The following is an 11,665-nucleotide window of genomic DNA, read 5'->3' as shown; positions in this document are numbered from 1 at the left end:
CAGTAAAGTTTTCTTGTTGTGAATTTTAGCACGTGTACAGATTTGAATAACCACCACCATATCCAAAATACAAAACATGAATCAGATTCTCTCACTGGGTCCCCCAGATTTTTATATATGGAGCATGTCTTCACTGCCAATAAGATTTTATGGCGCGCCTCCGTATTCCTTTACATGATCTTTCCCCAGCATAACCCTGGAAAGGGACAGCTTCATCCTCACTTTACAAAAGAGGAAATCGAGGCCCAGGGAGATGATTACCATAATTGGCCACAAGTCACACACAGACCTTCAGACTCCAAGTGTGGCATTCTTTCCACTACTTCACAACTGCCTCCCCTGAAGGACTTTGCAGCTCGGAAGCTTTGAGCCAGAGGAGGAGGAGGAGGGCCATCAGGAGAGAACCCTGGGACAGCTTTGTCCTGGGGAACCATCTCCAAATGTGTCCCCTTGTTCATGAGTCCCGAAGGCCCTGCTCCTTCCTAAGAGGCCCGGATGTCGGGCTGCTCCTCAGCCTTCCTCCTCCCAGAATGCAGCCCGAGGCCCCCTTGGTGGGCACATGCCCCACTGCCCACTGGGGGAATCCAGCCCAGTCCCCCGGGGGCCTGGTGGAAGCACAAGTTGGTTCCTTCTCCGTTTTAGCTTGACTTCCGGCCCCTGTCTGCAGGTGCTGCTAGGCCAGGGGCGCTCTGGCCAGAGGTTTGGGTGTTTTTCCAGCAGAATCAGAGATGAGAGAAAAACAAAACTCGGAAAGCTGAGACTGTCTGGGTGTCCCTGGCCCCCTCCCCCGAGCAGGGGTGCAGCCTAGCTGGGTCTTCTGTGAAAGGCCTCCGAGGACATTCAGCCCCGGGGGAGTGGGGGTGGGGGGCTTGGGGCTCCTGCGCAGTGCTCTGCCCTCGGCAGGCAACCTCAGCAGCTGGATTCAGAGTCCATACAACTGTGAAATTTCTGGATTTGTCTCTGCTCTCCACGCTGCTGCACCTGGTCACGGCATCCTCGGGAACCGCTATTGACTCAGATACAAACAAAAACCAAAACCAACCTAGCCCGTCCATCGGGGAGACCTCGGCGGCCCTCTCCTGGCCCAGGGCCTTTACTTGGAAACTTGGTGACTCTACAGAGAACACAAAACAGCAAGCCTGAACCCTGAATTCAGAGTGTAGTTTGTTAAAACACATTTATTCAAATCCTAATGCACTTTTCAAAGAATAATAATAAAAGACGTTGTTCTCGTCGGCCCTAAGATCACTTTCTCACGTGGCAGGAGTGGGCGGCCAGACGCCTCGTGAGGTCCCGTTTGGGGCTCAGGTTCTGCGAGCTGTGGGTCTACTGAACATCTGTGTGCTTGCCCTCAGCATATGCATGCCACCCTGTCCCCTTTTTACATTTGAATTTGTTCAGGTGTGTATTGCTGTGTGTTGCAAGATCCCACGTTATCATTTTTTCCACACTTGTTATGCGAAGTTCATTCTACAGACACAGCGTGGCCTGCCTGGCCATTCCTGGCCGGGGGGATATTTGAGTTCCTTTCCTTGACACTGTCCTTCCATCCATTCAATCCACTCGGCGGATGCTTGTTGAGTTTCCTGGGCCTGGGAATACGGTTCCAGCTGCCGAGTCCCTCCCCTCTCCCCAGAGCTATACTCTCACCTCTTAGCTCTTTCTTTCATGGTAGTTTTCACAATGTGAAATTTCTGGATGCATGTTGCTGTTGGGTATTTATTTGTTTGCTATTGTCTCTCTTTCCCATAAACTCCAGCAGAGAAAAGGTGATGTCCTCTGTTTATCTAGGTCTGCCCATCTGCCCGGTACATGGATGCCTGGCCCATGGAAGGTACGGCAACTGCTTATTGAATTGGTTAATGTACGAATAAGAGAATGAGTGAATGAATGAAGGGATGAAAGGCATGAATCCAGCCTTACCTTCCCCTAAGGGGGATAAGAAGTTCACAAACAACCACAGAATAAGGTAGAAGGAGGCAGAGGTTATTTCCAGTTGACAGCACCAATCAGGAAAGCACCTCAGACTTCCCACAGCTGCTGGACACACCCCGGTACTTACTACTTCATTCTCAATGGGCTTGTCTCCCTGGGGAGTCATCCCCAAGGTGAAATTACCCAGTAGGTCCAGTGATGTAGGTTGTTTTGCACTTCTAGATTGTTCAGAGATCCTCACCCACTGTAAACAACACCCCCATCAACTCACAGGGGTGCCTGCCCTCATCCTCCCCACCCCCACTCCAGAGCCCTCCTGGGCCCTTCCTCCATGCTTGAATCCTCTGGCAAACCCAAGGGTCCGATGAGATAAAGGAAGTGAAAATGTGATGTACACTGAAACGTGCAACACAAATGTGAAGGATGATGTGACTTGGTTCATTAAATCGGGCTACATCAGGTTGTTTTCTCTCTGTGGACCTCATCCTGGACTGAAGCTCCTTGAACATCTTGTTTTTCTTTTTGGCCATGCCACACGGCATGCGGGATCTTCCTTGGCCAGGGATCAAACCCATGTCCCCTGCACTGGAAACAGGGAGTTTTAACCACTGGGTCACAAAGAGTCCGACATGACTGAGCGACTGAATTGAACCGAACCACTGGATTGACAGGGAAGTCCTATTGAACATTGTCTGAGTGGTGACTTGATCCCGCCCTGACAACTCTGCGCTAAGGATAGTTCTGTCAATGCCCAGCAGGGCTACCATCTTTCCTAGGTGAGGCTTCTAAAGAACTCGGCACCATGAAAGACTGGAACCTTGGGCTGCTACCACTTAGGAGCTGAGAGACTCCAGGAAAATTACTTATCTCTGATTCTGAGTATCCTTGTATGAAGGATATATCCTCATACAATCCTCCCCACATCACTCAGTACAGTGCCTGGCACACGGAAAGTGCTCAGAAATGTTGGCCTTATGCACATCCCCTGGAGAAGCCTTTGGGAATCTCCACATAACATTCTTAAAGACGTTGACCCAATGAACTGTAATCCACTCAGCCTTCAGACTTGTGCTGGAGTCAAAGAAGAAGTAGTGCGTATCCTGAGGGCAATCCTGGCCTCTGGACTCGAGGAAGGCAGAACAGAGCTAGAGATGGGAAGTGACAAGAGGGAAATGGAGAGAGCTACCTCCAGTCCTTTTGCAGCTCTCTCGAAGGCCAGGGCAAGTATGACTCTAAATAATGAGATGGCCCCAAGCCAAGTGGACTTGAACCTTGGAGGGGTTCTTGAGACCTGAAAGAGGCCACTTTCAGATCAAGAGTGGGCTTCTCTGGTGGTTTAGACAGAAAGAATCTGTCTGCAATGCAGGAGACCTGGGTTTGATCCCTGGGTTGGGAAGATCCCCTGGAGGAGGAAATGGCAATCTATTCCAGTCTTCTTGCCTGGAGAATTCCACAGACAGAGGAGCATGGTGGGCTACAGTCCATGGGGTTGCAGAGTCAGACATGGCTGAGCAATTAACAGTCAGATCAAGAGTAAATCTCTGAGTATCCAGGATGGGTACAGAGAACCCCAGAGACGATTGAATCTGAAAATATGAAGGGCTACCAAACACGCTGAAATTCATGGATTCGAAGATAATGGGGGAATTCATCTTTAACCCTATGGGCCCGACCCTGGAGAAGCTGATCACAGCCTCTCCCCACTGGCCACCATGCAGAGGCCATTGCCCGGCAGTCTCTGAAACTGGAGAAGCTGGGGGTCTGGCCCCAGGTCATGCCCCAAGAAAGGGTGAGTGACTCCCTAGCATGGGCAGGAAAATCCCAAGTCTAATTCAAAGTTTATCTTCTACTAGCAATGACTTATGTGTGTGCCTTCATCACCAAAGATCCTGAAAAAGAATTTCTAGAAAAACAGATCACCAGTATCCACCCCCACACCTTCCAGTTCTGATAAAGGTATATCCCAGGGGTCCCCAGGATCCTGTGGGTCAACCAGGAGTGGGCTGGTGAGAGGAGACACTCCCCTGCTCTGGCTGTTCCCACCCGTTCTTGGCAGACCCCTGCCTGGAGTCACCATTTCTCACTTGTGCCCACCTTGTGTGGCTCTCGAGCAATCCCCATCTAGGGCTCACGTACCCTCACTCCTAGGGGAGGCCTGAGGCTTCTCCTGTGGTCCACAGCTCACATACTAGTCCCCCCAGTATTAGCTAGAAGCCCGTCATGGGAGCTTCCACCTCAGGGCTCCTTGCCCCAGGTGACCTAGGAGGAAGAAGTGGCAGAGAGGTAGAATGCTGTGTGGGGTTCAGAGGCCCTCCCCCACTTTCCACCTGGCTCCTCCCCTTTGGTGACCGGAAATAGAGGAAAGGGGCGTCCTGTCCTTTCCTGTGGGCTTCCCAGGCGGCACAGCAGTAAAGAACCCACCTGCCAATGCAGGAGACGTGGGTTCGATCCTTGGGTCAGGAAGATCCCCTGGAATGGGAAATGGCAACCCACTCCAGTATCCTTGCCTGGGAAATCCCATGGACAGAGGAGATGAGCAGGCTAGAGTCTATAGGGTCGCAAAGAGTCAGACATGATTGAGCGACTGAGCACACACTTTTCCTGTGGCCCTACCTTCATCAGAGCCGGTTTCTTTCTTTCTTTAAATAAGTTTCTTTTATTTATTTGGCTGCACGGTGTCTTAATTGCGGCTTGAAGAATCTTTAGTTGCTGCAATGTGGGATCGAGTTCCCCAACTAAGGACTGAACCCAGGACCCCTGCATTGGGAGCATGGAGTCTTAGCCACTGGACCACCAGGGAAGTCCCAGAGACTGTTTCTTTCATGACACTCCCCTCTGGTCCTCCTACAGTTGAGCCTGACACAGTTCCCACAGGTCCCAGTGCCCTTGGCAGCAGATAAAGAATCAGGGGCACAGTTGGGTGATGGTTCAGGAATGACAGGAAAAAAAGAGAGCTCTATCTTCTGGTCTTAAAAGGGAGAGGTCACAAGGTGCAAGCCCTCAAGTTCTGGACCACGAGGACACAACTTTTCAACATTGGTTGGCAACACTGTCACCAACCACCTCTAAAAACGTTTGCTTCTTTCTTGCTTTCCCACAGGGTCAAGTGCTAAATGTATTTAGACTCAAGGGGTGGAAGGTTTAAATGGAGGGGAATATGTTCTTTCCTGCTCTTAGCCTTGGGGACGATTCAATGCTGGTGACTTCTGGATGCTGAAATAGCCCCAACTCTGGGCACCAAGAGGTGGGAAGTTTGTAGTTCTAGCAGGCCTTGCCTGCTATGTGGTCTCTGCCACACATCCCGTGTCTCTGGTCCGGTCTCACCTGGAAAATGACAAACAAGCTCTGAAGGGAGGACAAAATCAGGCAAAGAGACTCTTCTAACTAGAGGCAGGATCCTTGTGATCAGGAAGCTAAAAACACAGAGTGGCGCCCACTCAGTCTGCTTTGAAGAAAGGACCTGGAGTGCTGCAACATGAGAAGAGTAAGCATTTGGAGATTTGCTCTCTTGGTTGAAGTAGCCCTTGTAAGTATGCTTCTTTGAGCCTCAGTCTCCCCCTCTGTAAAATGGGTGATAACCATACCTCCTTCACAAGATGGTCCTGAAGGTCTAATGTGGGACTGCATGGGCATGCTTTTCACAGCCTGATAAGCTCTATACAGATACTAAAAGGATGAGGAGAAAGAGTGGGAGGAGACTACAATGACCAGAGAGAGCAATTTTTCAGGATGCTATGCTCCAGTGCTGGGGTTGGGACTCAAGCCTTTAAGGGCTCTTCCAACTGAGATTCTCTAACGGTAACGGGGCTACGGGAGCAAGCACTTGTGGGCAGTGTCTGTTCCTGGGATTTCTGCCGCACATCGCACATCGGAGGAGTAGGGTCAATGCCTCAAGTTTCCGTCCTTTGCCCCCACCCACCGGCCAAAGCGGGGACGTTGAGGAAAAGGGACATGTGGGGCTGAAGCCCTCTAATGGTCACTGTTAGCACTGCAGCCACCTCAGTCTAGATCAGGTGGCAGGAGGAAGGTGATGGAGCGGAGGAACTTGTGCCCAGAAACCTCAGAATCTATTGCTATCCTTGGCTCCCTTTCCCCAAACACACATTCTCTCTGGTGGATGGAGAGGAGCATTGCAGGGAGGAGGAAGTGGGTAGAGTGAGGAAGCATCCACACAGCTCTCAAGGTACATCCATCCTGAGATAACACTCCCTTCAGGGGGCCAGCTCGGGCCTCCCTCAACCTGGAGAACAACCCCACAATGACACCCTGCCAGAGTTGTGCTGGCCTCAGGATACTCCCTTCTGCTTGTTGTTGTTTAGTAGCTCAGTCGTGGGTCCGACTCTTTTGCGGCCCCATAGACTGTAGCTCCTATGATGCAAAGGACATCTTTTTTGGGTGTTAGTTCTAGAAGGTCTTGTAGGTCTTCACAGAACCATTAAATTTCAGCTTCTTCAGCATTCCTGGTTGGGGCGTAGACTTGGATTACTGTGATATTGGATGGGTTGCCTTGGAAACGAACAGAGATCATTCTGTCATTTTTGAGATTGCATCCAAGTACTGCATTTCCGACTCTTTTATTGACTATGATGGCTGCTCCATTTCTTTTAAGGGATTCTTGCCCACAGTAGTAGACATAATTGTTATCTGAATTAAATTCACCCATTCCAGTCCATTTTTCACTGATATCTAAAATGTTGATGTTCACTCTTGCCATCTCCTGTTTAACCACTTCCAATTTACCTAGATTCATGGACCTAACGTTCCAGGTTCCCATGCAATATTGTTCTTTACAGCATCGGACTTTACTTCCATCACCAGTCACATCCCCAACTCGGTGCCATTTTTGCTTTGGCTCTGTCTCTTCCTGCTTTCTGGAGTTATTTCTCCACTGATCTCCTGTAACATGTTGGGCACCTACCTACCTGGGGAGTTCATTGTTCAGTGTCGTATCTTTTTGAATTTTCATACTGTTCATGGGGTTCTCAGGCAAGAATACAGAAGTGGTTTGCCATTTCCTTCTCCAGTGGACCACGTTTTGTCAGAACTCTCCGCCATGACCCGTCTGTCTTGGGTAGCCCTACACAGCATGGCTCATAGTTTCACTGAGTTAGACAAGGCTGTGGTTCATGAGTTAGACAAGGCTGTTGCCTGGAGTAACAGGGGAATTTGGCCTTGGAATACAAAATGAAGCAGGGCAAAGGCTAATAGAGTTTTGCCAAGAGAATGCATTGGTCATAGCAAACACCCTCTTCCAACAACACAAGAGAAGACTCTACACATGGACATCACCAGATGGTCAATATTGAAATCAGATTGATTATATTCTTTGTAGCCAAAGATGGAGAAGCTCTATACAGTCAGCAAAAACAAGACTGGGAGCTGACTGTGGCTCAGATCATAAACCCCTTATTGCCAAATTCAGACTTAAATTGAAGAAAGTGGGGAAAACCACTAGACCATTCAGGTATGACCTAAATCAAATCCCTTATGATTATACAGTGAAAGTGAGAAATAGATTCAAGGGATTGGATCTGATAGAGTGCCTGAAGAACTATGGACAGAGGTTCATGACATTGTACAGGAGGCAGGGATCAAGACTATCCCCAAGAAAAAGAAATGTAAAAAGGCAAAATGGTTGTCTGAGGAGGCCTTAGCTGAGAAAAGAAGAGAAGCTAAAGGCAAAGGAGAAAAGGAAAGATAAACCTATTTGAATGCAGAGTTCCAAAGAATAGCAAGGAGAGATAAGAAAACTTTCCTCAGTGATCAATGCAAAGAAATAAAGGAAAACAATAGAATAGGAAAGACTAGAGCTCTCTTCAACAAAATTAGAGATACGAAGGGAACATTTCCTGCAAAGACACATAGGCAAAGACACAAAAACACAAAGGGCACAATAGAGGACAGAAATGGTATGGACCTAACAGAAGCAGATGATAATAAGAAGAGGTGGCAAGAATACACAGAAGAACTATACAAAAAAACCCTTCATGACCCAGATATTGACAATGGTGTGATCACTCACCTAGAGTCAGACATCCTGAAACGCGAAGTCAAGCGGGCCTTAGAAAGTGTCACTATGAACAAAGCTAGTGGAGGTGATGGAATTCCAGTTGAGCTATTTCAAATCCTAAGAGATGATGCTGTGAAAGTGCTGCACTCAATATGCCAGCAAATTTGGAAAACTCAGCAGTGGCCACAGGACAGGAAAAGGGCAGCTTTCATTCCAATCCCAAAGAAAGGCAATGCCAAAGACAGTTCAAACTACTGCACAATTGCACTCATCTCACATGCTTGCGAAGTAATGCTCAAAATTCTCCAAGCCAGGCTTCAGCAGTACGTGAACCATGAATTTCCAGATGTTCAAGGTGGATTTAGAAGAGGCAGAGGAACCAGAGATCAGATTGCCAACATCTGTTGGATCATAGAAAAAGCAAGAGAGTTCCAGAAAAAACATCTACTTCTGCTTTATTGACTACACCAAAGCCTTTGACTGTCGAAAAGCCTTCGACAAATTGTCGGAAATTCTTAAAAAGATGGAAATACCAGACTATCTTACCTGCCTACTGAGAAATCTCTATGCAGGTCAAGAAGCAACAGTTAGAACCAGACATGGAACAACCGACTGGTTCCAAACTGGGAAAGGAGTATGTCAAGGCTGTATATTGTCACCCTGCTTATTTAACTTATATGCAGAGTACATCATGAGAAACGCTGGGCTGGATGAAGCAAGAGTGCTTCCTCTGGGAATGGAATCAAGATTGCTGGGAGAAATATCAATAACCTCAGGTATACAGATGACACCACCCTTATGGCAGAAAGCAAAGAAGAACTAAAAGTGAAAAAACTAAAAGTGAAAGTGAAAGAGGAGAGTGAAAAAGTTGGCTTAAAACTCAACATTCAAAAAACGAAGATCATGGCATCCGGTCCCATCACTTCATGGCAAATAGATGGGGAAACAATGGAAACAGTGAGAGACTTTATTTTGGGGGCTCCAAAATCACTGCAGATGGTGACTGCAGCCATGAAATTAAAAGATGCTTTCTCCTGGAAGAAAGGCTATGACCAACCTAGACAGCATACTAAAAAGTAGAGACATTACTTTGCCAACAAAGGTCCATCTAGTCAAAGCTATGGTTTTCCCAGTAGTCATGGATGGATGTGAGAGTTGAACTATAAAGAAAGCTGAGCGCCAAAGTTCAAAAGAGGCACTTTTGAACTGCAGTGTTGGAGAAGACTCTTGAGTGTCCCTTGGACTGCAAGGAGATCCAACCAGTCAATCCTAAAGGAAATCAGTCCTGAATATTCATTAGAAGGACTGATGCTAAAGCTGAAACTCCAATACTTTGGTCACCTGATGCGAAGAACTGACTCATTGGAAAAGACCCTGATGCTGGGAAAGATTGAGGGCAACAGAAGGGGACGACAGAGGGTGATATGGTTGGATGGCATCACCGACTCAATGGACATGAGTTTGAGCAAGTTCCAGGAGTTGGTGATGGACAGGGAGGCCTGGCATGCTACATTCCTGGGGTCTCAAGAAGTCGGACACAACTGAGCGACGGAACTGAACTGAACTGAGACTGTTGCCCACCGGGCTCCCCTGTCCTTGGGATTTTCTAGGCAAGAATACTGGGGTGGGTTGCCATTCTCTTCTCCAGGGGATCTTTCTGACCCAGGGATCGAACCTGAGTCTCCTGCATTTGCAACCGGATTCTTTAGGGCTGAGCCACCTGGGAAGCCCATTTGCTTCTGCTACGTCCCCCTTAAAAAGAAAACCAATGGGGTGGGCTCTCAAGCTGAGACCCTGTGTGCACAGCCCTCAAGCTGGTGGCAGTGGAGAGGGGATGATGACAGGCCTGGGGGACATGACCCCAGAGAAGGAATGGGAACAGGACAAGTGAGAGGAGGTTCTAAATTATCCATTAGCACAGGCTGCCAGTGGTCCTTGCATAAATGTATAGAGCGCACAGGTGGGGAGAAAGGGAGAGAGAGAAGAGGCCAGGGTATAAAAAGGGCCCAGCAGGGACCAATCCCAGGATCCCAGGACCCAGTTCAGCAGACGACTCAGGGTCCTGTGGACAGCTCACCAGCTATGATGGCTGCAGGTAAGCTCACTAAAATCCCCTCCATTAGAATGTCCTAAAGGGGTGATGCGGGGGGCCCCGCCGATGGATATGTCCACAGCTTTGGGTTTTAGGGCTTCCGAATGTGAACACAGGTATCTACCCCCAGGCATTTGGCCAAGTTTTAAAGGTTCTCAGTCCCTGGAGGGAAGGGCAGGCGGGGGCTGGCAGGAGATCAGGCGTCTAGCTCCCTGGGCCCCTCGGTCGCGGCCCTCCTGGTCTCTCCCTAGGCCCCCGGACCTCCCTGCTCCTGGCTTTCGCCCTGCTCTGCCTGCCCTGGACTCGGGAGGTGGGCGCCTTCCCGGCCATGTCCTTGTCCGGCCTGTTTGCCAACGCCGTGCTCCGGGCCCAACACCTGCATCAGCTGGCTGCTGACACCTTCAAAGAGTTTGTAAGCTCCCCAGGGATGCGTCCTAGGGGTGGGGAGGCAGGAAGGGGTGAATCTGCGCCCCCTCCACAGAGTGGGGGGCCACTGAGGAGTTCAGGGGAATTTTATCCAAGTGAGGATGCGGTCAGGGGAGCAGAAACGGGGGTGTGTGGGGTGGGGAGGGTTCCGAATAAGGCAGTGAGGGGAACCGCGCACCAACTTAGACCTGAGTGGGCGTGTTCTTCCCCCAGGAGCGCACCTACATCCCGGAGGGACAGAGATACTCCATCCAGAACACCCAGGTTGCCTTCTGCTTCTCTGAAACCATCCCGGCCCCCACGGGCAAGAACGAGGCCCAGCAGAAATCAGTGAGTGGCCACCTAGGACCAAGGAGCAGGGGACCTCCTTCATCCTAAGGAGGCTGCCCCAGCTCTCCGCACCGGGCCTGGGGCGGCCTTCTCCCCGACGTGGCAGAGGGTGTTGGATGGCAGTGGAGGGTGGTGGTTGGCGGTGGTGGCAGGAGGTCCTCGGGCAGAGGCTGGCCTTGCAGGGCCGCCCTGAGCCCGCGGCGCCCACCAACCACCCATCTGCCAGCAGGACTTGGAGCTGCTTCGCATCTCGCTGCTCCTTATCCAGTCGTGGCTCGGGCCCCTGCAGTTCCTCAGCAGAGTCTTCACCAACAGCCTGGTGTTTGGCACCTCGGACCGCGTCTATGAGAAGCTGAAGGACCTGGAGGAGGGCATCCTGGCCCTGATGCGGGTGGGGATGCCGTTGTGGGTCCCTTCCACCCTGGGGGCCATGCCCACCCTATCCTGGCTTAGCCCAGAGGTGGGCAACACGCAAGGACGGGGGGAGAGAGATCCCTGCTCTCTCTCTCTTCCTAGCAGTCCAGCCTTGACCCAGGAGAAACCCTTTCCCCTTTTGAATCCTCCCTCCTTGCCCTTCTCCAAGCCTAGAGGGGAGGGTGGAAAATGGAGCGGGCAGGAGGGAGCCGCTCCTGAGGGCCCTTCGGCCTCTCTGTCTCTCCCTCCTTTGGCAGGAGCTGGAAGATGGCACCCCCCGGGCTGGGCAGATCCTCAAGCAGACCTATGACAAATTTGACACGAACATGCGCAGCGATGACGCGCTGCTCAAGAACTACGGTCTGCTCTCCTGCTTCCGGAAGGACCTGCACAAGACGGAGACGTACCTGCGGGTCATGAAGTGTCGCCGCTTCGGGGAGGCCAGCTGCGCCTTCTAG

At 50.4% G+C, this 11,665-nt stretch overlaps 1 protein-coding gene across 3 annotated transcripts; it reads left to right on the top strand.

Annotated features, from left to right (window-relative positions):
• The first annotated feature begins 9,919 nt into the window (after positions 1-9,919).
• Positions 9,920-11,665, top strand: LOC133056139 (somatotropin). Of its 3 annotated transcripts, none has more exons than XM_061141243.1 (5): positions 9,920-10,040; positions 10,289-10,449; positions 10,680-10,793; positions 11,023-11,184; positions 11,465-11,665. In XM_061141243.1, exons 1-5 carry the CDS (start codon positions 10,028-10,030, stop codon positions 11,663-11,665), a joined length of 651 nt encoding a protein of 216 aa, XP_060997226.1. In that variant the 5' UTR covers positions 9,920-10,027. The 3 variants fall into 3 exon arrangements, with proteins under 3 accessions (XP_060997226.1, XP_060997224.1, XP_060997225.1); XM_061141241.1 differs by having other exon boundaries at positions 10,677-10,793; XM_061141242.1 differs by having other exon boundaries at positions 10,677-10,793; positions 11,020-11,184.

The sequence above is a fragment of the Dama dama genome, chromosome 5 (assembly GCF_033118175.1).
Source record: "Dama dama isolate Ldn47 chromosome 5, ASM3311817v1, whole genome shotgun sequence".
Classification (NCBI taxonomy): Eukaryota; Metazoa; Chordata; class Mammalia; order Artiodactyla; family Cervidae; genus Dama; species Dama dama.
This window is presented reverse-complemented; position numbering and strand designations above follow the sequence as displayed.

Bases quoted from the DNA above. Each gene is read 5' to 3' on its own strand.
- LOC133056139 (XM_061141242.1), top strand. The intron at 10,450-10,676 runs GTAAGCTCCCCA...TTCTTCCCCCAG, and splicing joins CTGACACCTTCAAAGAGTTT to GAGCGCACCTACATCCCGGA. The intron at 10,794-11,019 runs GTGAGTGGCCAC...CCCATCTGCCAG, and splicing joins ACGAGGCCCAGCAGAAATCA to CAGGACTTGGAGCTGCTTCG.